Genomic DNA, 23,990 nt, shown 5'->3' on the forward strand with positions numbered 1-23,990 from the left:
GACAGTTTTTTATTTCACTTAATCCTTTCTTCGACTTAAGACTTTTTAAATTTTCCAAGTCTGAAACTCATGTTAAGACACTGCAAGGGCTTGAACCCACCACCGCTTATGGACTAACCACTGTCCTAACCAACTTGGCCACTGCTGCTGCTGGTGAAAGAACGACAGTTTTTTATTTTACTTAATCCTCTCTTCGACTTTAGACTTTTTAAATTTTCTAAGTCTTTCACCGACGGCTATCAATGCTGGTGGTGAGACTTAGTATTTTTTAGACTTAGAATTTTTTCACCTTATCCTTACAAGTCCTTGAAATTAAATAAGAATTTGCAACTTAATTTTTGACACTGCAAGGGCTTGAACCACACACCGCCTATGGACTAACCACTGTCCTAACCCACTCGGCCACCGCTGCTGGTGGTGAAAGACGGCTGTTTTTTATTTTACTTAATCCATTCGTTGGAGACTTTAAATTAAATAAGAATTCGTAACACATGTTTTGACACTGCAAGGGCTTGAACCACCACCGCTTATGGACTAACCACTGTCCTAACCAACTCGGCCACTGCTGTTGGTGGTGAAAGACGACAGTTTTTTATTTTACTTAATCCTTTCTTCGACTTAAGACTTTTTAAATTTTCTAAGTCTTTCACCGACGGCTATCAATGCTGGTGGTGAGACTTAGAATTTTTTAGACTTAGAATTTTTTCACCTTATCCTTACAAGTCTTTGAAATTAAATAAGAATTTGCAACTTAATTTTTGACACTTCAAGGGCTTGAACCACACACCGCCTATGGACTAACCACTGTCCTAACCCACTCGGCCACCGCTGCTTGTGGTGAAACGAAGTTTTTATATCATTTAATCCTTTTTTGGGACTTTAAATTAATTAAGAACTCGCAAATCATGTTTTGACACTGCAAGGGCTTGAACCACCACCGCTTATGGACTAACCACTGTCCTAACCAACTCGGGCCACTGTTGCTGGTGGTGAAAGACGACAGTTTTTTATTTCACTTAATCCTTTCTTCGACTTAAGACTTTTTAAATTTTCTAAGTCTTTCACCGCCGGCTATTCCTGGCAGTTCTAAATAAGAATTCGCAACTCATGTTTTGACACTGCAAGGGCTTGAACCCACCACCGCTTATGGGCTTGGCACTGTCCTAACCCACTCGGCCACCGCTGATAGCCGTTGGGAAAAGACTTAAAAAAATTAAAAAGTCTTTAGTCGAAGAAAGGATTAAGTAAAATAAAAAACTGTCGTCTTTCACCACCAGCAGCAGTGGCCGAGTTGGTTAGGACAGTGGTTAGTCCAAAAGCGGTGGTGGTTCAAGCCCTTGCAGTTTCTAAACATGAGTTTCAGACTTGGAAAATTTAAAAAGTCTTAAGTCGAAGAAAGGATTAAGTAAAAAGAGAAACTATCGTCTTTCACCACCAGCAGCAGTGGCCGAGTTGGTTAGGACAGTGGTTAGTCCATAAGCGGTGGTGTGTTCAAGCCCTTGCAGTGTCAAAACATGAGTTTCAAAGACTTGGAAAATTGTACGTTAAACAATTGAAAAAATTCGAAATTTCCAAAAAATCTGAAGTCAAAGAAAAATTGAAGAATTTAAAAAATTCGGAATTTCAAAGTAAAGAAAGAAAAAATTGCAAAAGACAATGCAAGGGCTTGAACAAGAAGGTGAGAGGCAGGAAAAGGAGAGGGAGAGGGAGAGAGGAGAGGGAGAGAGGAGAGGGAGAGAGGAGAGGGAGAGAGGGAGAGAGGAGAGGGAGAGAGGAGAGAGGGGAGAGGGAGAGAGTGAGGGAAAGGGAGAGAGTGAGGGAAAGGGAGAGAGTGAGGGAGGGTGAGGGGGTGAGGGAAAGGGAGAGAGGGAGTGAGGGAGGGTGAGGGGGTGAGGGAAAGGAGAGAGGTGAGGGAAAGGAGAGAATGAGTGAGGGAGGGAGGGAAAGGGAGAGAGTGAGTGAGGAGGTGAGGGAAAGGGAGACAGTGAGGGAGGTGAGGGGTGAGGGAAAGGGAGAGAGGTGAGGGAAAGGGAGAGAATGAGTGAGGGAGGGTGAGGGAAAGGGAGAGAGTGAGTGAGGCAGGGTGAGGGAAAGGGAGAGAGTGAGGGGGTGAGGGAAAGGGAGAGGGGGTGAGGGAAAGGGGGTGAGGGAAAGGGGGTGAGGGAAAGGGAGTGAGGGAGAGGGAGTGAGAGTGAGGGTGTGAGGAGAAGAGAGGAGAGGAAGAGAAGAGAGTAGAGTAAGAGGTGAGAGTGAGAGAGAAAGAGAGGAGAGGAAGAAAAAGAGTACATACACCCAGGGGACTTATGCTCTCCTCTCGTATCCTGTCTACTCTCCTCTCCCTTTTTTTGACTTTTTTCCTTTTTTTTTGAAACTTCGAATTTTTTTTAATTTTCCTATTTTCAATTTTTTTTTGAAACTTCGAATATTTTTTCATTTTTCAATGTTCAATTTTCTAATTTTTGAAACTCATGTTTTGACACTGCAAGGGTTCGATTTTTCCACCTGAAATCACTATTTAATTTAAAATTCGTCGAAAAGGATTTAGTCAAGTAAAGAACAAAAGCTTTCGACAAATGATGTGGTGGGCTAGTGGTTTAGGCAGACGTTTCAACTCCTGGCGATGCAAAAAGATTAGCCTGAAAATTTTCGGTGTGATTTGGAAGCTTTAAAACAGTTTAAAAGACCCCTCGGACTTTCGGAAGGACTGTAAATTGAAAAAAGTTTGAAATAAAAAAACTGAAAAAAATTCTCGCGTTCAAAAGTACTAAAAATATTCACTGAATATCCAACCTTCTATAGTCAAAAAATGTTTTCAAGGATATGATTAGACTATTCTTTTGTTTCCGTCACTTGAACCACAAAGAAACTCCTGCTACGTCGCTACAGTGGGGTTAAACTTTGATGATTCATCCCAATTCTCTTGATATAAAATGCCTGAAAAACAGCAACATGAAATTCGTTAATACAAAAGACATAATTCTTAATTTTAAGCTTTCTCTTCATTAATACCCTATATCCTATTCTCTTCATTAATACCCTATATCCTATTCTCTTCATTAATACCCTATATCCTATACCCTATAGCCTCAACCAATCAAACATGGTTGGTTGGGAGCCTTGTTGGCGCTCGTGTCTTGTGGGGGTTTATGATATCACATTGCCAGGATGAAATAGAAATGTTTTTAACAAATTTGGAAAAGTGAGTCAGCAGAGATTGTACGGAGGCAAAGACGACGAAGCCTGGTTTTCATAGATTTTATTCATCGCAGATGTTTTTTCCGTGGCTTCCGAATGCAAATATTTCTCGTGGCTAATCAATCAATTTCTGAATATGTTCTTACCTGCAACACAAGCAGTGATCATACATGCTAACGTCGCGGCTATCAAACCTCGTATTGCAATCCTTGCCATGTCTGTTTTACGATTTGGTGCTAACTGACCATAACCACCAAGAAAAATACCGACAGATAAGAAGTTGGTGAATCCTGTCAGTACATATACCGCGATCGTTTCCGATCGAAGCTAATTGAAAAAAAAATTAAACGTTAACATAATTCATTACCATAAAATACAAAAAAGACCAGCGGCCGGTTAATTGTTCAAAATCCGCGGTTAGCTTAATCCAGCGTTAAAGCAAATCTTTACATTAATTTTTCTAACCGCTAGTTTACAAAGTTGAATATCTTTTTTCATAAATATTTTCTAAATCGATAGAAGTAATATTTTCTAAAGTTTTAAAACGAACGGTACTTCAGAAGCACATAAAATAAAACACTGGATTAAAATTTAACCCAGGGTTAGCTAGGGCTCACCTAGCTTTGAACAACTGGCCCCTGCATGGTATTCCCATAATATTGAAATACACATAGTTTTTTCATAGATTGGCAAGAGATCGGCAATATCTTACCGATAAAACTGGTCCAGGTGACATACTTTTTCTATTCTTAATTAACACTGACAGTTGTCCGAATGCCAAGAACTCGTTGAGAAACGTTTTCACACCTATTAACTCTGCTACTTTCGTACAATCAGACCACTGCACGCCCATCAGGAAAGCAAATGGTGCAAAGACATATGAGCAAATCAACTAAAAAACACAGAGTCAGAGAAGACATATTTAGGTTATCAGAGTAATAAAATTATGATATTTTACAAACTGAAATTCATACCTCAAACGAGAGTTCGGGATATAAAACCAAACTACCAAGATACGATAGTATCGCATTGATGAATGAAAGAAACGCAAAAAACGCAATGAGATTTGCGCCAATATTTGCCACAAGGCCAATTGCAGCCGAGGCTCCTTTCGCGGCTGCTTCTATGACATTTTTCTCGTTTCTAAAAAAGAAGTCAGATTTAGGATGGAAGATAATGTCTTCTTCAAATGGTTGTGGTTTGGTATAACCTGGATTAAACCTTAGTATTTCTAAATTGGGGATTAATTCATTTTAATAATTGCTAGCTTAAATCTGTAGATTCATCGTTTTTCTGCCATTTCTACAACTGCATATATTTGGCTTGGCCTAGCTGTGTTGGGGGAGCAAGAAAAAAAACCCCCCCCAAGCTTAATAACCTAATATTATTTAATACAAAGGGGATGCCTGCGGAGGAGGCTAGGTTTTAATAGTAAAATATATAACTTTGCATTCAGGTATTGTACAGAGGTCAGGGTACGCCTGGGTACGAGGGTGGTCGCACCACTAACCTTTTCTGAAACTGTATAGCGTTGAGACCAGAGGTAGTGGGGACTTCCGTTTCTGGGTACATTAACTTGGATATAGCCAGGGCTGCTGGTGCAGACATGACTGACGCTGACAACACATGTTGTGCATCAACACCCAGACTAACATAAGCAGCTAGCATTCCACCAGCTATGGTCGCCAGACCACTGGTCATTATGGAATGTAATTCTGACATTGTTACATCTTTCACGAAGGGGCCAATTAAAAGAGGCGCTTCAATCTAATTAGAACAGAAAATCTTAATAAGAATACATGGATGCATGATGCAGTGATTTATCCAAAAACTCTTTTATGATATCTTACCAGGCCTACAAACACATTAGCAGCAGCACACAATGCCTCTACCCCAGACACTTTCAAAGTAATTTGCATAAGCCATGCGAGCTTCACAATGATCACTTCCATAACACCAATATAGTACAACACTGATGTCACAGAGCTCACAAATATCACAACCATTAAAACCTTAGAAAAGAGAATATTCCAGAGTTATACACTAGTACACTAATTCAATACACATGTACGATTACTAGTTAGTCCACATACCTTAAATGCTACAAAATGAAGATAGTAGGATTCCCCAAATACAAAAACAATGCCTGCTACAGTATAATCAAGAAATCTTGTCACTTTCTCTCCTATGTAATTCATAGCATTGTATCCTTCCTTGGTTCTCAGTATGAGAATACCAAAAATGAACTGCAGAACCAAACCCCAAAGAACAGGCCGCCATGTTACCTGAAAAACAAAAGCATTTCAATCAAAGATGCATTTTGGGGATGTAACCTCATTTTTAAGGATATATCTCTAATGAATAAAATATTCTTAGCTGGAATGAAGCACAATATGACACTTTATGTTTGTTACTGAAAATTATGCCTGCTTTTTCTGATTCTCACCTTTTTTTTGTCAGTTGAAATAAGATAAGCTAAAATGATGAATACAATCAATCCTGCAACAGATTGTAGTCTTTTCACATCTTTGATTGTATCAAGCAACAACCAGAGGAAAATTAGCAGTACCAATGTGCCATACAGGAACCTAGATGTAAAAATCTATAGTTTTCAGGATGGTAAATAAAAGCTTTTTAAATGCCAAAACTGGGACAACTTACATAAGCTAATACTCATGGAATATAAAATGACTGACACGTATTTGTAAAACCACAGAAGAAAAATAGTCTGCAATAAAACATACCAACGCAAAATTCTCCAATGTTCTTCAATCTTTTCTTTCACTGGCTCTATCACTAAAGTTGCCACCTGTTTGCCAAATGTATCTCGTATAATGCCATAAATAACAATAATGACACTCACAACCAGAACGATAAAAAGATCTTTAGCTTTTTCAAAACCTGCTAACGATATACCAATAAGGCAATAAATACTAAGGGCAATAAGCAGGAGAAATGTTAAGATGATCTTTTTATGCTTTTTCCATAAGGTCAGCGAGTGAGGACTATGTTTCACAATGATCCGATTCAATAATGTTTGTAGTTCATGAATGCTTTTAGATGAATTTTCCAGCTGTGGCTCCCTGGGGTTTTGCTGTTCAGTTATTTTTATTTCCATAATTTTGTCTTGTTCAGTAGGGTCATTCATATTCACAGCCAACTACAAAAGAGCGAATAAAAATGCACAGAAAAACAATTTAAGATAAAACAAAGTTAACAGCAATATAAAAAATCTTCACAATGCAAACCATACGAGACGTGGTAGGTATATGGTAGTTTGGCCTCATAGATCAAACTGTTTTGCATAACAAATGAAGATAACTAACCTGTTTTTGTCCTTGCTGATTCTGTGTTTCACAAGGATTATCCATATTTAAAGATACCTACATCAAGTAAATAATATCTTATCAACAGAGATGATTTATTCTTTACTTGATGATTATATTTCTCAAATAAGCATTTATTTTTTTCAAATCTGGTAATAAAGACTCTATCATTTAACCAATTTCTGTTATAGAAGCCTGCATGGAGTTTACCAACCATGAAGTATTTGAGGTGAATTTGTCTAAGGCTGACAAAGATAGTGTTTTAACTATGAAAGGCAACTACTTAAACTCAGTCAAAAAGGGCACTTAAACAAATACCCTGTAATTACTGTACAGTGCACACAAATCCATTCTAATATTTCTCAAGATATCTAATCTAGCCAAACTTTCTAATATATTAATTGTAGTTTGAAATAGTGTTCTATAACTGTATGTTGGCTCCAAAACATTGACAATTTGGTTAGTTTTAATTAACCCATGCCAGTGGGATATGCGTTTCGTATTTTTCTGAGAAACTGAGAAATTACCAACCTAACACATTGTTTTATTTTAATGCTTAATCTTAATAGCAAAACACTTTATGCCAATATCACTATTTGAATATTTTAAAATTTTGATTTGAAATATAGATATGCAAAGAATAGTTATTTTTAACCATTATGCAAACAAATAAATATTATTAATATATGTCAGTAATGTCACAATTAACTTACAGACATATTTGCGACAGGAAACCAATGAATTGTTGGAGAAAACTAAAGAATATTTGTATTTTAATGTTCCATGGTAGCGGCAAACAGCGGCGGGTGATATTCATGACTATATGACCTTCTGACCATATATGGTTTTATAAATATCTAAAAGCATAAATTACCAGGATATAATCCATATTATATATTAAAATATGTATTACCAACTGTTCAAACTCGTCTGCTATTTCCTGCTAATTTATTCTAGAAAATTCTATATTTCAGTTTCTTACTCAAATAATTTACTTTTCTATCTAAAAAATTCACTGAAAACTATATTTATGTTGTGAAAAATCCACTTCCCAAAATGTTGCCACAAAAATTATTTAACAAGCGATTATGAAACATTAATCACATCAAAATATGTCAAATGACATATTTTTGGGCGTGGGAATAATGGGATATTGCATAAACCGTGAGACTATATAAACAGACATAGCTTCGTGCCCCATAACCACAGGAGTGCCTTTACACATTCACCATCCAACTACCTCGAAGTTTGAAGAAGTTTGTTTAATTGCAGTAAAAATGGCTTCAAGACCTAAGGGCTACGGCATGACTGCTGAATTACAGAAAAAGGTCAGAGTTTTAAAAGATATTAACCATTTGTGATAAGAAGAATCTTGTAATATGAAACCGTAATGGCTTTAGTAAACTTTTCAAGATATTAAATTTTGATATAAATATTTCTAATACTGTTGCGTTCTGTTTGTCGTTAATCCCGTGAAGAGATATATATATATCAAATGTATAACGTCCGTCACAAAAACTCAAGTTAAAGTTGTAAGTGTTAAGCGATAAATGTACTTATTTGCACCGCGTGGATTACAATTCAAAACTGGTATAATTAACTACATTCTTGCGATCTTGTTAGTTACTCATTTATAACCCTTTAAAAGCAACATTGTATACTTACATTGATTTCGGTCACTTTTATTGTTCAATATCTTTAGAAAGATGCAAAATTTGATCCAGCATTAGAAAGGGAGGCTTTGGCCTTCGTTGAAAGCAAGACAGGGAGAAAGGTTTCTGGCAATGTTGCAGATGGTTTAAAGGATGGTGTTACTTTGTGCCAGTAAGTGACTTTGTCCAACTAAAACCTAGGATCATTGAGGGGCGAGCATTGGAATCTTTTTTCTGTGAAGATATTGAAAATCATTCACTGCCATTTGTTTTAAAATCATGCTATAATGAAGTATATAATTAACCATTTCATTGTGTATGTTGTGTTACTTTGTAGTTTGGCAAATGCTCTCAAACCTGGATCTGTTAAGAAAATTAATGAATCAAAAATGGCCTTCAAAATGGTATGTAACTGTAATGAACAATAAAGATATATATGAAGTAGTGTCAGAACACAGTTCATTGATATGCTGGAGAAGACTAAAATTGATTTTCAATATATTTGTTCTTTGTAGATGGAAAACATTGGCAACTTTCTGTCTGCTGTTGAGACACTGGGTGTTGCTAAGAACGATTTATTCCAAACTGTTGACTTGTATGAAGCTCAAAACATACCACAGGTATAATACTTTAAATGGGATTTCATGGATACGTAATCATATTTATTGCAAAAATATTTGATTTATACAAATATATATTTTTTCTATCAAGGTCATCAATGGCATCTTAGCAATCAAACGAAAGGTAAAATATCTGTGCAGTTTTATGGCAACCTGGACAAAAATTTGATATGGCTTTCTAATAAATATAAGGAGTTATGACTCACAAACATCAAACATATATTCTTAACTTTTAGGTTACTGGAGGTGAATCCGCAAAGAATGTCCGACACTTTACTGACGAACAGCTGAAAGCTGGTCAAAATGTAATTGGGCTGCAAATGGGGACAAACAAGGGAGCATCACAAAAGGGGATGACAGCACCAGGTGCTACAAGGCAAATCCGTCATGAAGATAACATGGATCGAAGTTAATTTTCAAGACTAACATGAACTTCACTGATTTGATTAGTTGTAAATGCAAGCTTGATGTAAATGAATAAAAATGACACTTTCTTTTAGACTTGATAAAGATTGTATGCCGTATAAAATCAGTACCAGCACTGTAGCAGTATTCCATTGCTTTTTGCTTAAACATAAACCGTCCAAGGTCAACTAAGTGTTTCTGTAAAACTAAAGAAAAATATTAAACTTTTTCAACCCCCAAATATTTTTCATTAAATCACTTCTGCTGCTGCTTTTATACAAGAAAATTTTGTTTTTTGTTTTGAGAAGACACTTATCACCACTTGTCATCAATGTGGGCAGAATGTGTTTGATAAGCTCTCTGCTGCCTCCTATTGTTTCAGACCACATTATCACTTCAGTATTGAAGCATGAACAAATATATATTACAGTTTGAAAGTATTGATTTTTTTGTCAATCATATTTTTTTCTCAGTCAGTTATGCAAACATTGAATAAATGGATGGGAATGGCACGTAGTTGGAAAAAATCATCATCAGAGTCTCATAGTTGAAAGTTTCAACAAGAATAGGTTGTCAAAGCTAGGATTACGAGGAGGATGACAATGTTTTGAAATAGGATTCCATTTCTGTAATTGAGACACCTACGTAGAAATCGATCTAACTGTGTCGCAATTACTACAATAATGTTGCAATTCAAATGAGCGCAATTGACGCCATTTGAATATCAAATTTTCAAACAAACAAGAGGTACGGAGACGTGTTGATATGATTTGAGAAAATGCCATCTGCTGTATATCGTTACTGTGAATATAAAAACAACAACGTATAAATAGACTCTCAAAACCCACAGCCATAAGGACGAGAATTTCGGAACGCTGAGTAGAAAAAAAATGGAAGTGAATTTCGCCAGGTTGAAAGTCAGTGACGAGGATTTGACCATTTCATTTGAAGAAGATAACCCGGGCAATTGTACAGCAAATTTAAATAAAACTCGTAAGAACAAAAAAAAAAGAATGCCAAAACAAACGGGAAAAGACGAAATAGAAGATTTGCGCAACAAACTTTCACCTGCTTCAGAGACCCCGAAAATTCATTCCGAGGAAAACGATGGAACAGTAGGTTCTACTATACAGAAACGTTGGAATGAAAAAGATAAAAAGAAATCGTTTGTCTCACGTCTCAGATCCAATACCTGGTCACCAAAACAATCCAAATCACCTGAGTTTGATGATATTGGATCAGTACAGGAAAAAGGCAAACACGTGAAAGGGACATTAGCCTTAGACGAGTTGAGTTATACACAATTAATATACCTTGCTACACCCCGTACAGCATTTGTGTCACATGCTGCAGAAATTCCTAGATTCGGTGATAACACTGAGTTTGAGGACTTCAATTCTATTCTTGAGGATCAAAGAAGCAAGTTGATAAGCGAGAAAGGCAATCCAGAGGACGCTCGAAGAACAAAAAACAGCAAATCCATATTTACGAACACAAATGTTGCAGTTAAGAATGAAAAGTTTGGATTTGGAGATCTTTCATCTAAAGGTATGGATCAAGACTACAAGACTAACGAAGATAGTGGTAGAGTAATGAGATCTTATGATGATATTAAATGCAACTTTGAAAAACCTTCATGCAAGAATACGTGCGAAAGATTTGACGACAAAATTGATGATGAAAGTCGTAGGTATGAAAGTCCTAGAATTGTGGTTTCGAGTCTTCGTTCTGATACGTCAAATTCTCAGTTAGAAGATCATAAATTTGAAAATCCGGGAATTGAAGATCATAAATTTAAAGATTCTGGATGCTTGAATCCAAGGTTTTTAGATCAAAGTTTTATGAATGGAAAAAACTGCACCAACAGTGGCATGTTTTTTCAACTTCCACACGATGATTGCGAGAAGAAATCGTGCAGCAAAATATCTTCAAGTTGCGCACGTAGACGAGTTGCGTCCTCGTACGAGTGTTTACCTCGTTTGCCCACAGGAAAAGTAAACTTAGTCCAGTCAAGGATGTGGCAGAGATTACGAGACAAAGAAATACCTAAATCAAGAGACAGAAGCTTCACTCGTTAGTAACTCTTGACTCTTGCGCAAATTAGAGAGATGATGAAGAAGATAAGGCGAAGTTTGAAAACCTTCTTTTTAAACCTGACTAAGGAGAAAGATGTTTTATGTTAGTCAACCATTGAGAATAGTTAAACAACAGTATTATAATCTATGTATATTTATTACAGTAAACTATGTTATAATATAAAACGCAGTGCAGTATCAATACTTATTAACCTACGGTTATTAACCTACGGTTAACATTTGTTATCAAAATTTATAAATCACTATAATTCAAAAACGATATTAACACAACGTCAATTTGTATACAAACCGTGTGGCAACATCACATCTTCATTCACCATTCGTTCGTCGTACACTTGATTGATAATCTGAGTATGATTAGAACATATTTAGAGCAATTTGCTCTTCTTTGGATTTGTTAGGAGCTTATTTGATTCTTAATTAATTTTCTTAATCGATTCACTTCGACATCGACAGCAGATCGAAGCTTTTTTTCTTCGTCCAATTCTCTGGTCAAATCTTCTATTTCGTCCGTAAATTTTTTCTCCATTTTTTGCAAATTTTTCTCGCTCTTTTGTACGTGTTCTTTGAATTGCTTCATCATTGATTCGAGCGAGCTTTTCAATGTATTTATCTCCTCGTGTAACTTCTTTATCTCTCCAGAATCGACTTTAGATTCAACGGGTTTTCCTGGTTTTGTTGTTTCTGGAATTGCCGGTTTTGGAGGCTGGAAATAAATGAGATAACTTAGTGGATCCGGTACTGCATTAGAGCCATGTGCATTGCTCCAACAAATCTAACACTGTTGATAAAAATGTTTTCAGGCAACCCTCCCCCCGCAATATTAGTGAGCAACGTCTTTACAGAGGTGCACAGCACCCTCATCAGATATACAACACAAACCTTCTCTGCAGCGGGCGGCTTCTCTGGTTTTTTAATTTTTTCTGGTTCTTTGGGCGGCCAAGACGACTGGGGAATCTACAAGAATCACCGAAGTAAGACGAGGAAAAAATTCAACCCCACAAACACAGCCACATTGTATAAAATTACTTACCTCAGGAGTGACAGATTTTTTCACCTTTACAGTGATATAAAAACACAAGAAAGAGAATTAAACTTGCAATGAACAATCGATGTGGTAAAAAAGAGTAAAAAGACAATAATTATCTCTCTTACCGGAGAAGATGGTTTTCCGTATTTAGTTGGCGGATGTTTTGATGGATTTTTTGGCCTATCTGATGTGAGTGGTTGCAATACAGCACTTGATTTAATGTCGTTGAGATTTACACCAAGATCTAGAAAAAACGAGAGTGTTCACCAGCGAGTATACTCCAGATTTAGTCTGATCTTAAACTCTGGTTCACATGGTATCGTCAAGAAGTCGCACATCATGGAGTTCATATCTACTTACAACCTACCTGTACCGATAGAGCGTCTCTTGAGGTCGGCATCATGGTTTTTCTCGCTGGGCAGGGGTGCAGTTGAGTGACGTTTGGATGGATCCACGCCATTAACATGTCGTAACGGAGGTCGATCTGAGTTTATTGGCAAATCTTGTGGTTTCGGTTTGCCCGGTTTCTTTGGAAGTAATGGTGGCGATCTCTTGATCGGAGGTTTTGACCTCTCGTCGACATTAGCCGGTTTAGAGTCGGGCAAAGGCGGTGGTTCGGACTTCTTCGTTGCATCATCCGGCGGGGGAACGACAGCCTTTAATTTCGCTTGTAGCTCGCTTTGGCTCACCGAGCTCTGTAGCGGCGCACGATCCGGGTTGGTTTTTCTCAATTTCGGAAACTCGGGGCGACTTGGTTTTGCATCCACGTCATCATCGAGTGGCATTGAAGGGCGCTTAGGAAGGTCTAAAAACGAAAAAAATATGAACTTTGATTTTCAGTAAACAGTCTAGCTATAAGCCGCCTACAGACACATTAGTAGTTGACAGATAATCAACTTGAATTAGCACTGTATAAGTAATGACAATGGCTATCATTCGGCTGGAAATTCGCCCATTTGTGCTTTTGCTCTTGCACTTTTGTTGTTTGTCAAAGCTAAGGGTACGATTTCGCACACAGATCGATGTACAGTGAAGAAAAATCAATCGAGGGTATTAAAATGAATCGAATTTTGAGTCATTGAGATGAGGAAGTAGTTACAGAGAAGTTTACTGCATGCTGGAAAAAAAACTTGAAGAATTCTATCTTACAACACATTTTATCACATTATGGGTAAAGATTACAGAGCTAAGAACTAAGTACGCTTTAATTCACCACAATGTTGATTGAAAGCAAATATAAAGCACTTGAAGCGTTTAATTTGCATCAAATACACGCTGGGATATACGACTTTATGCCAGAACGACAACACTTAATTTTTTCATTGTTTTTCAAAGCATCAAATATGAATGTTTCCTTGCTGTGGAACTTTCAAACGATACAATCATTTGTATATTCATGCACAGTCTTAAAGCACAACAGCAAAGAGAAGAATAAACGACTCATAACATGCAAACAATGGATTGCAATATTGAGCAACCAAATAAAATACTACAGTAAGAATACAAGCATGCGTTTATGGGAAAAAACTGGAAACGTAATCGCAAGCTGAGGTTGACCTCAGAAACCTAGTAAGAGGATTGTGGTTTAAAACAAAATAAACGAACAAGGCGTACAATTAAACAGAAAGTTAACAATCAGATCATTACTTCCTTGTGACAACGGAGTGAGAATTATTGATAAACTAGCAGGTTTGTACATCTGCTCAGCAAAACCTGTCACAAATTTAGACTTTTTCTAAGATACAATGAATTCACCTGATGTGCTCTTACTTTTTGTCATCTCCGACTCCTGAAAGAAGATAAATCGTGAACTTTAGACAGGTCCGATGTTCACACTATGATTTTGTAATTTGATATATTTTATTGCGATTGCATACGGGGGCGTTAATCGGCTTGATATCTGAATCTATTATCTTCACAACAAAGCTGGCGGCATGTTCACTTGGGGAGGTGGCCAAAACATCAATTACGATATATTTATTCACCCACTTCAAGCAATCGCAGTTATCTGCCAGGAACTATAACTATTCACGATTTTGAAAAAAAAATGTTTTTAACGACTTTTCGCATCGGAAATATCTCGCAAAGCGAGGGAGGAATTTGTTTGAAAAAACGAGTCACAGAAAAATATTATTCATAAGTTATATTGAAATAGAAGCATTGAAAAAAGATAGTAAACAAATAAACAGAGTTCTTTGATTGAGATGATAAAAAAGTTGCAGTCATGTAACGACGTGGGACACACACAGTGTTTAGGACAGGTTTTAAACAAAACAAATTAACGTCTTTTTTAGGCAAAAGTAAAATACGTAAAGTAATTGTGTTGTAGGTCTCAATTTTCATGTCTTTACAGCAATCTTGTTTTTGGTAAACATGGATAGAATATAACAAAGACCTCCCCCTTGTCAGACAGTGTATCCCTTGCCCCCTGTCAGACAGTGTATCCCTTGCCCCCTTGTCAGACAGTGTATCCCTTGCCCCCTTGTCAGACAGTGTATCCCTTGCCCCCTGCCAGACAGTGTATCCCTTGCCCCCTTGTCAGACAGTGTATCCCTTGCCCCCTTGTCAGACAGTGTATCCCTTGCCCCCTGTCAGACAGTTTATCCCTTGCCCCCTTGTCAGACAGTGTATCCCTTGCCCCCTGTCAGACAGTGTATCCCTTGCCCCCCTGTCAGACAGTGTATCCCTTGCCCCCTTGTCAGACAGTGTATCCCTTGCCCCCTGTCAGACAGTGTATCCCTTGCCCCCTGTCAGTCAGTGTATCCCTTGCCCCCCTGTCAGGCAGTGTAACTCTTCCCCCCTGTCAGTCAGTGTACCTTGCCCCCCTGTCAGACAGTGTAACTCTTCCCCTCATCGGCCAGTGTACCCCCTGTCAAACAGTGTACCTTCAAACCAAAATATACACTAACTGACTGAGTTTTGCAACCACAGGTGAGACAGACTCTGGGTACGAGAATATAGAAAGCTGGCTACCTCAACAAAAATAAAACAGGCAAAGAGTTGCAGATGTGATAAAGGACAGCACTAGAAATTCTTACCCTAGATGGTTCAGGTGGTAATATCTTCACAAAGTTATCTGGGAACAACCCAATCTTTCCATTCAATTCTCCCTTAGACCATCCTTCATTCACATCCTTCTCAAGGACCGTAACAATATCACCAACATGTAACGTCAGCTCATCACTTTGTTCTCCATCATAATCAAATTCAACTAAAACTTTTTCTTTCCCCTTTGAGGCCACTTCTAAAGAAAAAATAAATAAAAGATTGCCACATTCTCTTCCCATAAACAAATAGCGCAAGCATACTGAGCAAAACAACATATAGACAAAAGTCACAAAACATACTTGGCGGCCTATCAGGCTCTGGAATTTTGGGTGGTCTTTTCACAGAAGTCTACAAAAATATGCAATTGCAATAATTTAAAATTTGCATAGCTGAATCTACTGTACAAGCTGGATTCATTCATCATCACTTGTATACATATTTGATACTACATGACCACTAAAATACCATGACAAAAAATGTGCTGTAATGTTATGTTAACAAATGTTAAATGTCAACACTTTGAACTTTTATATTTTTTAAAATATGCCAAATTTTTGGCATATCTCACATAGTATACACACATACCCTTTTATTTATTTCAGATGGCACTACAGCAGGCCTTTCTGGCTTTTGATTACCACCACTAGAGATACCATCCCTGTTCTTTAGTTTGTCTTTAGTTTGGGTCAGGACATCCAAAGAGACTGTCGGCAATTTCATTCCACCTATTATTTTTGGTTTCTTTTCTGGAAAAGCATAAAGAGGATTAAAACTTGGGCTTAGGACAAATAAATATAAGGAAATTGTAAACATATTTAACAGCATATGTATTTGCATCTCCTCAAGTTACACAACCCAGAATAGGGAGAACTATTTATTGTATGTACTCTTTTCAAACGTCTTCTAATGCATCTTCCAACACAGTGATAAGCATTTTAAATAAGAGAGTCCAGTCTATAAGCTTGTTTATACTGGCAATTTCAATGCAACTTTCTTCTTTTGAGAGGAAGATATCTTATTTGAATATCGATAACTAATTCACTTTTTCATTTGTCTCAAAACAGGAGAATGACACATAATATAGCATGTGTAAAAAGGCCTTCAAATGAAATCTGAGAATACCTGATTCCTTAGGGGGTTCTGGTTGCTTAGGAACCGGTGGCTCAGGTTCAGGTCCTTTGATAACTTCAACAAAATTTGATGGAAAAACTCCAATATTTCCATTTAATTCACCCTTCCACCATCCTTCCTCCTCTTGGTCAAGAACCTTCACCACATCTCCTTCCTTAAGAGTTAACTCATCATCATTCTCAGCATCATAATCAAATGTTACTTTAGCCAATGTGTTCTTTTCATTCACAACTATATAAAAAAAACCAGTAGTTTATTAGCATTTAGAAACATATTTTTATCATTATCAATATTTATTGGCACTAAGAAGACAATAATTTAGTGACTTATAAATTTCACTATCACAATGTTGTACACTTCCTATAAACTGCCATTTTCTTCAGTACACATTGGTGCTAATTCAATTCTTTAAACTAGTACAGACTACAGAATATACAATAATATTATGTAATAATTGCGTTTTTAATTCTTTAAAATATACAGAATTTCCTGACAATGAATATGTTTTCAGTAAAAAGATTTCATTTTCCCAAAGAGAACAACCCCCAACCAATCACCTTAAATTTAAATTACTGTTCTGGGCATTTCTTAATGGGGTCTCCCTGCTAGTCTGCTAAACCACAATGCATAAATATTAAAGTTTGTGATACATCTCAAGAAATCCTATTTCTTCTACAGTATACGAATCCTTTTTTGACAAGCATATCACTATAATCATCCCAGACTAAATCCTTATATATTTGTCAAGCATATATCATATATGTTAGGCAGGTTTAATCAACTGCAATGACATAGCACAGTTCATGTATGTTATATTTATATCTTGTAACTACAACACAATCTAAACTAATGAATTATGAATCTTAAAACAAACAAAACTACAGGACATACATAATGAGAAGATCAACCATTTACAAGTTGTCATGATTGATTGTATCAAGTCTGAACACCAAATGTATATTGTTTTATACCAATTTTCCATAGAATAACACGAGAAACATCTCAAAATAACAAGCTTTACTGTAACAATATAATTTGCTTTCACATCTAAACAAACTTGGCAAATCAAAGATCATGCACTTGAAATTCCAATGTACAAAACAGGCAATAATGGTGAAATATTATGTATAATATATGCAATTTTATTTCCTAATATTAATAAAGTTCTTACCCAGAATATTAAAATGACATAATTAAACCATATTGAGCGCTATGTATTATAAAATATCCTGTTAACAATATTAAAAAATTAAAAATTTGAAACTATACAAGTGTTTGAATTTATATAGTTTCCTGAACGAGCGTATTTAGCAATCTCCGTAGATAAAAAAGTGAAGAGCTTTTTAACGGACTTTTAAACATAAATATACACAATATTCTATTTTTTTCATCCTTTCTTTGGTTTTCCATGGAAACGAGAGGTCATAATAAAGCTATCTAGTGGAGTGAATTATGTATTTCATCATCAAAACACGAGAAATGTGTCTTGGAATCTAGGCAAAATTTTGAGACAAAATATTTGCTGATTTGTGAAACCCAACTTCCGCCTTGCGCTGGTCAAAAAATTACGTTTAGGTTTGCAAATTTTTATGAAAACGCAATGTATTTGGTATATTTAAATATGAAATCCTTTCCTTTAAAAGGCAAGTGTTTGGATATAAATAAGTATTATTAACAAGAACAATTAAAATTGACTAGGATTGCACACTCGTGCAACATCACGAGTGACATACCCGGAGCTGCTGGAGTTGGTTTCATTTCCGTAGACTTCGTTTCTGCAACGACGTTTTTACTAATTTCCTCTACAAAATTCTCAGGAAACATTCCCCGTTTTCCGTGTAACTCGCCTTCCCACCAACCATCCTCTTTCTTCACGATATCGCGTATTAGGTCTCCTTCTGCGAGCGACAGTTCGTCGTCTGCCTCAGCCTCGTAGTCGAAAAGAACCTTTGCATTACCTTCCAAAAGGAGAGCGCTGTGTGAATAATTTACGACTAGAAAAGGTCCAGAACCACAAAATAAATAGTACACTTACTCATGCTGTCATGGGAAGCCAAGACAGGTCAAAACAAGACGAAACTTGCCGCAAATTACGCCAAGAAAGCAGGTATTTTCAACAACAAAATAAATGTTCAATACCGTGCGTGAAGTACGTGCTTCCACTTTACGGTATTGCTTTACTTCAATTTTCACACCAGCGAAATTTCCTTCACAAGTCGTTGGTCATAATTACGCTGCGAAACTTGGGGCTAAATTTAAAACTGACCATAAAGTAGGCGTAGATTTAAAGAGGCAACTTCCCCTTCCTTAATATATCTTTCATTGATATCTGTCCTGCTGGAACCTGAAGGACAATTATCAAAGTTCCCTGGTGTCTCTCTCATCACGATTTTTGCAGCCAAGAGGATTTCTAACGCAAGTGCTCAAAATAGACGGGAGTAACGCATCGCATTCTAACCGCTAAACTGCACTGTTGCGCTGGAGCAGGGAACGGCTAAATTAATCAGGGCACTGAAAATTCTCGGTTTTCCGTTTCGATAAGAAACATATAACTCACAGACCATTGTTGACTTGCAATAGCCGATGGTCAACTAGAATATAAGAGGACCTTAATTATCCTACAACGTTTCATTCGATGATAGTTGACTTTCTGCTCGTTTCCGAGTTCAGTTTCCACCAGACGGCAACTTGTTATTGTGACAGACTGACGAAATATATGACCATCAGCCCATAACTCAAGCGAAAGTTAAAAATAACGAGTTTGGTTATAACACTTTTGCGTACCTTTGAAATCATTTCAAAACTATCACCACAAATCATACTACCGTTCCAACAAAGCAATCTTTAATATCGTAGTGCTTGCAATGCCAAAACGTGATTATCAACTGAACAGCTTTTAATCAAAAATTGTTTGTTTTTCAACGAAATGAGGAAACATCTTTCGAGGGGGGTGAGCACTGTCGGTCTCACCTTACGCATGTTTAAACTATAAACCCAGGTTTCCGGAAATTAAGCGAGATGAAAATGTGAACGGCAAGCTTTGAGATGGATGAAAACCCATAAACAAATTGATTTGAAGACATAAACATGTTGTTATTATTTGGAGTAGTTAGATTCGCGTGTGTTTCAAACTCATACGATATTTTACGTGCAGTATTTTTAATATAACAAATTTTATACTTAACTATACTGCATAGGATGGATACACGGGATCCATAGAAACAATTCTAATGGTTCGATGTCGGTTACTTTGTGAAAATATTATAGAAACTCGCTTTACTCCCCGTGTGATATCTCTTTTTACAGCCATTTTGGTGGTCTAATTTGCATAATTGACGCTAGATGAAATTTCAATTTCTGTTCGTTTGTCCTCTGATAAATAGTTTAAATCAATTTGAAACCAAAATGGGATTCATATCCTCGCTTGAAATTGTATTTTCTTGTACGAATCTCTTGAGTTCGAGTATCAGCTATCAAAACATACACTGGCGTATGTCACTTGGAAATGTATAAATATACATTGAACTGTTTATTTGTAGTCGCAAGCTGGGATAATCATTACAAAATATTTGCGCTAATGGTGCCTACCACTTAGTCTAAAACATTTTCGGAAGTATTAAAGTTTTAATCAATTCTGGCGATTTAGCGCAGTCAAAAGACGAAAGCGTGGTTATTCTAGCGCAAGGCCTGAGCCAATGAGTACTCGTAGAAAGAGTAACGAAAACAGCAATTTGTGCGCATGTGCCAGAAGAACCCTTTCTTTAAAAGGTCAAGCTTTAAACAAAGAGATAGGAAGCTCGGGGCATGTTCAATAATTTTACAGTCTGCCAGAAATCTATAGGGGGCCGGTTTATCGCGAGCAGTAATCATTTATGTGTGACAATTGCTTCAAAATTCATCACAATTAAAGGAGAGAAGCCGCGTCGCGAGAATACAGATCTACAAAGAAAAGAAAACCTTCTAATCATGTCTTTAAGGTGGAGTTTAGGTTTCTGTGTCTGGTTTCTGCTACTTGCTGATTGTCAAATGGACAGTGGTGATTGGGACGACTCGGATATTGCAGATACTTTGGGACAACGCAATGAGACAAATCTTCCCGCGACAGACACGATCACAAAGAATGCATCGGATTTTCACTACGTTGCGCGTGATGATCACGAGGTCATCCACAATTTGGAACGCGAGTTGAGAAGAAAATCTCGAAAGCGCGGGACAAAGTTTTGCTGGGTAAGTTGCCCATTACGATGTTTAATAATTCATATACCTCGATTAGTTTTGTATGCGATGAGCATTAGTTTGCCGCCGTCTTTCCTAAGGCACTTTGCTGTAGTAACAAATCTTGTTTCTCATTCACTTCTAAGGAAACTTGTGGTGTTGGCACAAACCACTTTTAGGTAGAGAATGACACTCCTACAATTTGTACGTGTACGCCAAATCCCAACATATAGCACTGAAGCAGATAAAACAGATACAAAATCTATCTTAGAACGTTAAATATTGATTCCTGTGGAAATGCCGGTGCCACACGCATCAATCAATGGAAGTTACGTTGACACAAGATTATGTTGTGTTTCTATGCAAGTTACTTCACTTTAAGACTGTATCACACGCTTAACCTTTGCTCAAACATGAGGACTCTTGAAATTAGATAAAAAATATTATTTTTTTAAGTCAGGTTTACTGGCAACGAAACAAAGATTTTACTGTAAATCTCAATTCCCTCTGAGACAGGAAAATACACGAAAATGAAATTGCTCCACAGTCAGGGACCATAGTATAAGTACCAAGCGTTAAACAACGGCACAGGAATAAATGAATAAATGTTCTTTCAACGTTTCATCGTTCAACATATCATCAGCGTTTAGTGTGCGGTTAGCCCTGTTCGATTTCAGATTCAGAGAATTCCCGGGTAATATTTCACTTAATCCTGACAGAAAGATAGTTATGTTTCCTTGAAATTTTCCAGCTTATAGCACTGCCAAATAAGGTCTTCTGTCAAAAACCACTTCAATTGCCTCAGACGTACAATTTTCTTCGCACGGAAGTGCTCAAAATATGGAGGTTGAACATTGCCTTATAGCAGGAAGAAGCCTGTTTAATCTGCCCTACAAGGAAGGCAAAGTCATTGAATTAACAAAGGTTTGCTGTGACTAATGACGGAAGCGAGCATACATGAGAAGAAAAACATTTCACACTTAACAATTATCGATCTAAAAACGTTTTAAGTATCCCAAAGACACAAATAGAAGCCTGAAGTTTTTATCCGTTTCCATCTGAATTCATATCCAACAAAACTTTCAACAGGAACAAGCACCCGATGAACTTGAAGAGGAAAAAATGCATTTTTTAAGAATGATAGTTCATACGTTTTTTTATAAGAATCATTCAGGAATGCCATATAAGAAGAGCTGTTACCAAGTTAGAAGTTAGTCGTCTAGAGCTTTGAGATAAAAGCAAATATTTGGAAGAGCGCTATTATAAATGCTGCCTGAGGCTTCCTCAGACACTGAAATCTTCAGGTATTTGTAGTGTAGAAATCCACCTTAATTCATCATTAGACTTCAGTGCATACGAGGTGAGCATAAGAAAGAAAAGCCGCTAGAATTGATGATTTTGGTAAACTTTCGTGACTTGCACTTAATGTTTAGCTTTATATCGTACAAATCGATCAATTCAATTTACTAAAATTACGATGTGCTTGACGCAAGAGTTTGGAGATGAGATTAAGTAAATTTACCGTTTGAAAACATTGATACAGATGTTTGGAATCGAATGACAAAAGGCAAAGAACATTTGTTTTGTACCTGTTTGTAGCAATTACTGATAAGAAAGCGCATATTAATCACAGGCATTTTTGATGTGCTTGTTTTTTTCATTTGGATGATAATGTTGAAATAAAAGTGAGTATTTTTACTAACATCACCGTATTTGGAACATGAACATGAGGAGTTGCTAAGATGTTTTTGCTCTAATGTAAACAACTTAATCTCAAGCAATCTCATCGCGAAGATATTTTATATGAATTGCAGGAATGTTATCGCTTTCGTGTTAATAATAATAATAATACCTAATGTATACGGTGTATTACCTTATATCTTCGCTGATAATCTCTCGATATTGCTCTAAAACTTTTTTTAAGCTAAAGATTTCATTAGGACACTATATATAGGGATCTACTCCATATAATTAGATATAGCTGCTGCAAAAGTATTGTGTAATGGAACGGAAAGACTAGTTTGCGGATATGCTCTCAGTTTTTATATTACGGAGTGGAATGGTCTTTATAATATCTTCTAAAAGTAGACATTTTATGAAAAAATATCTGATATCAAACTAATGTCACATTGCACGGATATGCTCCTTCGGCCGTTTACAACTTCATTGTCTCGAATCAGAAACAATCCAAGCGGACGCCGCTATAGGAGATTAACATTTTGTGCGCACGAGTATTTTGTCGCCTCATTACAAGGCTGCATAATTTGCGCTGATATGTTGGCATGTGGTATAACATTCTTCGAATATTAAAACTTCTCGTGCCGAAATCTTTGAAGTTTGTGAGTATTGACTGCATTGGCACGCGCATCCTAATTAGTTTATTCTAAACAAAAACGCAGGCAAAATGACCGCAAGAAGGTCTGCGCCATTTCCGCGAGTTAAATCGACGCTCGCCTTCCGAAGACGTCAAAATCTTTTTTCTCACATCTGCGTGTGATTGCACTTTGCCACTCATCAAAGTGAAAAAATTGGGTTATTAAGTGCGAAAAACGGCTCTTTAGCTATACTGAAGCATTGAAAAAAGATGTTGCGAAGTGATGCAACACGTATGAGAAAAACCAGAGCATTAAGCTCGATTGAAAAAACCTGGTAGATTAGCACCGTATCAATACGAATTAACCTTAATCTTCACAAAGGAATTAGTTTGGTTTCTATAATTTAGTTCGACAGCTAAAAATATGATTCGTTATCTTTCCACAGAAAAGATGCCTTCGCTCGTTGAAATGTTTCGAGCAAATGAAGAACAGACCAAAAACGGAGACAGGAAAATGCGCTGTTTGTGTCACTAAATGTTCAAACATTACTTCGACACAACCCCCTAATGTTGGACGCTAGTTAGAGGTAAAACATTTTTATGCCCATTGAAAAACGTATTACATCTTTCACCAAATTTCTGTCGAAAAAAATTAATCAGATCAAACAAAAGGATCTGTTAACATCTCTGCTCATTTCATTTTCAGCGCAAAGTGTATGTATGAGGAAAGCGATAATTCGTCTAAACTGATATCGTCGTAATATGACAACAGAGCACGAACTCTGTAAGTGAACATAAGGAAAAAAGCATATACTATATATTACAAAGTAATAGCTATAATATAACATTATATTATACAATTATGGTAACAATTATAGTAATTTCAGCTACAAATATAGTAATATTTGTAACAATTAGAGTAATTACGGTAACAAATATAGTAATATAGTAACAATTA

The 23,990-nt window shown here is 36.7% G+C and overlaps 3 protein-coding genes and 1 long non-coding RNA gene across 6 annotated transcripts; 2 read left to right on the plus strand and 2 right to left on the minus strand.

Moving 5' to 3' along the window:
• Nucleotides 1–2,757: 2,757 nt before the first annotated feature.
• Nucleotides 2,758–8,340, minus strand: LOC114537498 (solute carrier family 28 member 3-like). Its single transcript, XM_028558541.1, has 12 exons — nt 8,187–8,340; nt 7,235–7,378; nt 6,522–6,578; nt 5,940–6,355; nt 5,642–5,783; nt 5,289–5,480; nt 5,046–5,207; nt 4,706–4,962; nt 4,170–4,338; nt 3,908–4,087; nt 3,342–3,522; nt 2,758–2,934 (listed from the first exon to the last, which is right to left on the minus strand). Exons 2-12 carry the CDS (start codon nt 7,238–7,240, stop codon nt 2,873–2,875), a joined length of 1,824 nt encoding a protein of 607 aa, XP_028414342.1. The 5' UTR covers nt 7,241–7,378; nt 8,187–8,340; the 3' UTR covers nt 2,758–2,872.
• Nucleotides 7,688–9,292, plus strand: LOC114537569 (calponin-1-like). The gene is made up of 6 exons (XM_028558630.1): nt 7,688–7,849; nt 8,224–8,345; nt 8,511–8,577; nt 8,689–8,793; nt 8,885–8,917; nt 9,030–9,292. The coding sequence occupies exons 1-6, from the start codon at nt 7,799–7,801 to the stop codon at nt 9,204–9,206; spliced, it is 555 nt and encodes a 184-aa protein (XP_028414431.1). The 5' UTR covers nt 7,688–7,798; the 3' UTR covers nt 9,207–9,292.
• Nucleotides 9,293–11,411: 2,119 nt separating this feature from the next.
• On the minus strand, nt 11,412–19,420 carry LOC114537464 (CD2-associated protein-like). 2 transcript variants are annotated; one of them, XM_028558508.1, is made up of 12 exons: nt 18,539–19,420; nt 18,237–18,461; nt 16,495–16,734; nt 15,958–16,118; nt 15,672–15,720; nt 15,363–15,568; nt 14,095–14,113; nt 12,692–13,129; nt 12,450–12,568; nt 12,328–12,351; nt 12,177–12,251; nt 11,412–12,000 (listed from the first exon to the last, which is right to left on the minus strand). In XM_028558508.1, the coding sequence occupies exons 1-12, from the start codon at nt 18,540–18,542 to the stop codon at nt 11,692–11,694; spliced, it is 1,869 nt and encodes a 622-aa protein (XP_028414309.1). In that variant the 5' UTR covers nt 18,543–19,420; the 3' UTR covers nt 11,412–11,691. The 2 variants fall into 2 exon arrangements, with proteins under 2 accessions (XP_028414309.1, XP_028414304.1); XM_028558503.1 differs by having other exon boundaries at nt 14,080–14,113.
• LOC114537578 lies at nt 18,459–23,962 on the plus strand. 2 transcript variants are annotated; one of them, XR_003688603.1, is made up of 4 exons: nt 18,459–18,610; nt 20,481–20,730; nt 23,479–23,619; nt 23,739–23,905. It is a non-coding gene; the product is annotated as an uncharacterized LOC114537578 (long non-coding RNA). The 2 variants fall into 2 exon arrangements; XR_003688602.1 differs by lacking the exon at nt 18,459–18,610 and having other exon boundaries at nt 19,763–20,730; nt 23,739–23,962.
• Nucleotides 23,963–23,990: the final 28 nt, after the last annotated feature.

Source organism: Dendronephthya gigantea, unplaced genomic scaffold, assembly GCF_004324835.1.
Source record: "Dendronephthya gigantea isolate DGI-Jeju-01 unplaced genomic scaffold, DenGig_1.0 000002F, whole genome shotgun sequence".
Lineage (NCBI taxonomy): Eukaryota > Metazoa > Cnidaria > Anthozoa > Malacalcyonacea > Nephtheidae > Dendronephthya > Dendronephthya gigantea.

Bases quoted from the DNA above. Each gene is read 5' to 3' on its own strand.
- LOC114537498 (XM_028558541.1), bottom strand. The intron at 5,481-5,641 runs GTGAGAATCAGA...TTTGTTTTTCAG, and splicing joins TTTCAACTGACAAAAAAAAG to GTAACATGGCGGCCTGTTCT. The intron at 2,935-3,341 runs GTAAGAACATAT...GCTGTTTTTCAG, and splicing joins GATCACTGCTTGTGTTGCAG to GCATTTTATATCAAGAGAAT.
- LOC114537569 (XM_028558630.1), top strand. From the start codon at position 7,799: ATGGCTTCAAGACCTAAGGGCTACGGCATGACTGCTGAATTACAGAAA. The intron at 8,346-8,510 runs GTAAGTGACTTT...GTTACTTTGTAG, and splicing joins GATGGTGTTACTTTGTGCCA to TTTGGCAAATGCTCTCAAAC. The intron at 8,918-9,029 runs GTAAAATATCTG...CTTAACTTTTAG, and splicing joins TCTTAGCAATCAAACGAAAG to GTTACTGGAGGTGAATCCGC.
- LOC114537464 (XM_028558503.1), bottom strand. The intron at 16,735-18,236 runs GTATGTCACTCG...TTTTTTATATAG, and splicing joins ACCAACTCCAGCAGCTCCGG to TTGTGAATGAAAAGAACACA. The intron at 12,569-12,691 runs GTAGGTTGTAAG...CGTTTTTTCTAG, and splicing joins GAGACGCTCTATCGGTACAG to ATCTTGGTGTAAATCTCAAC.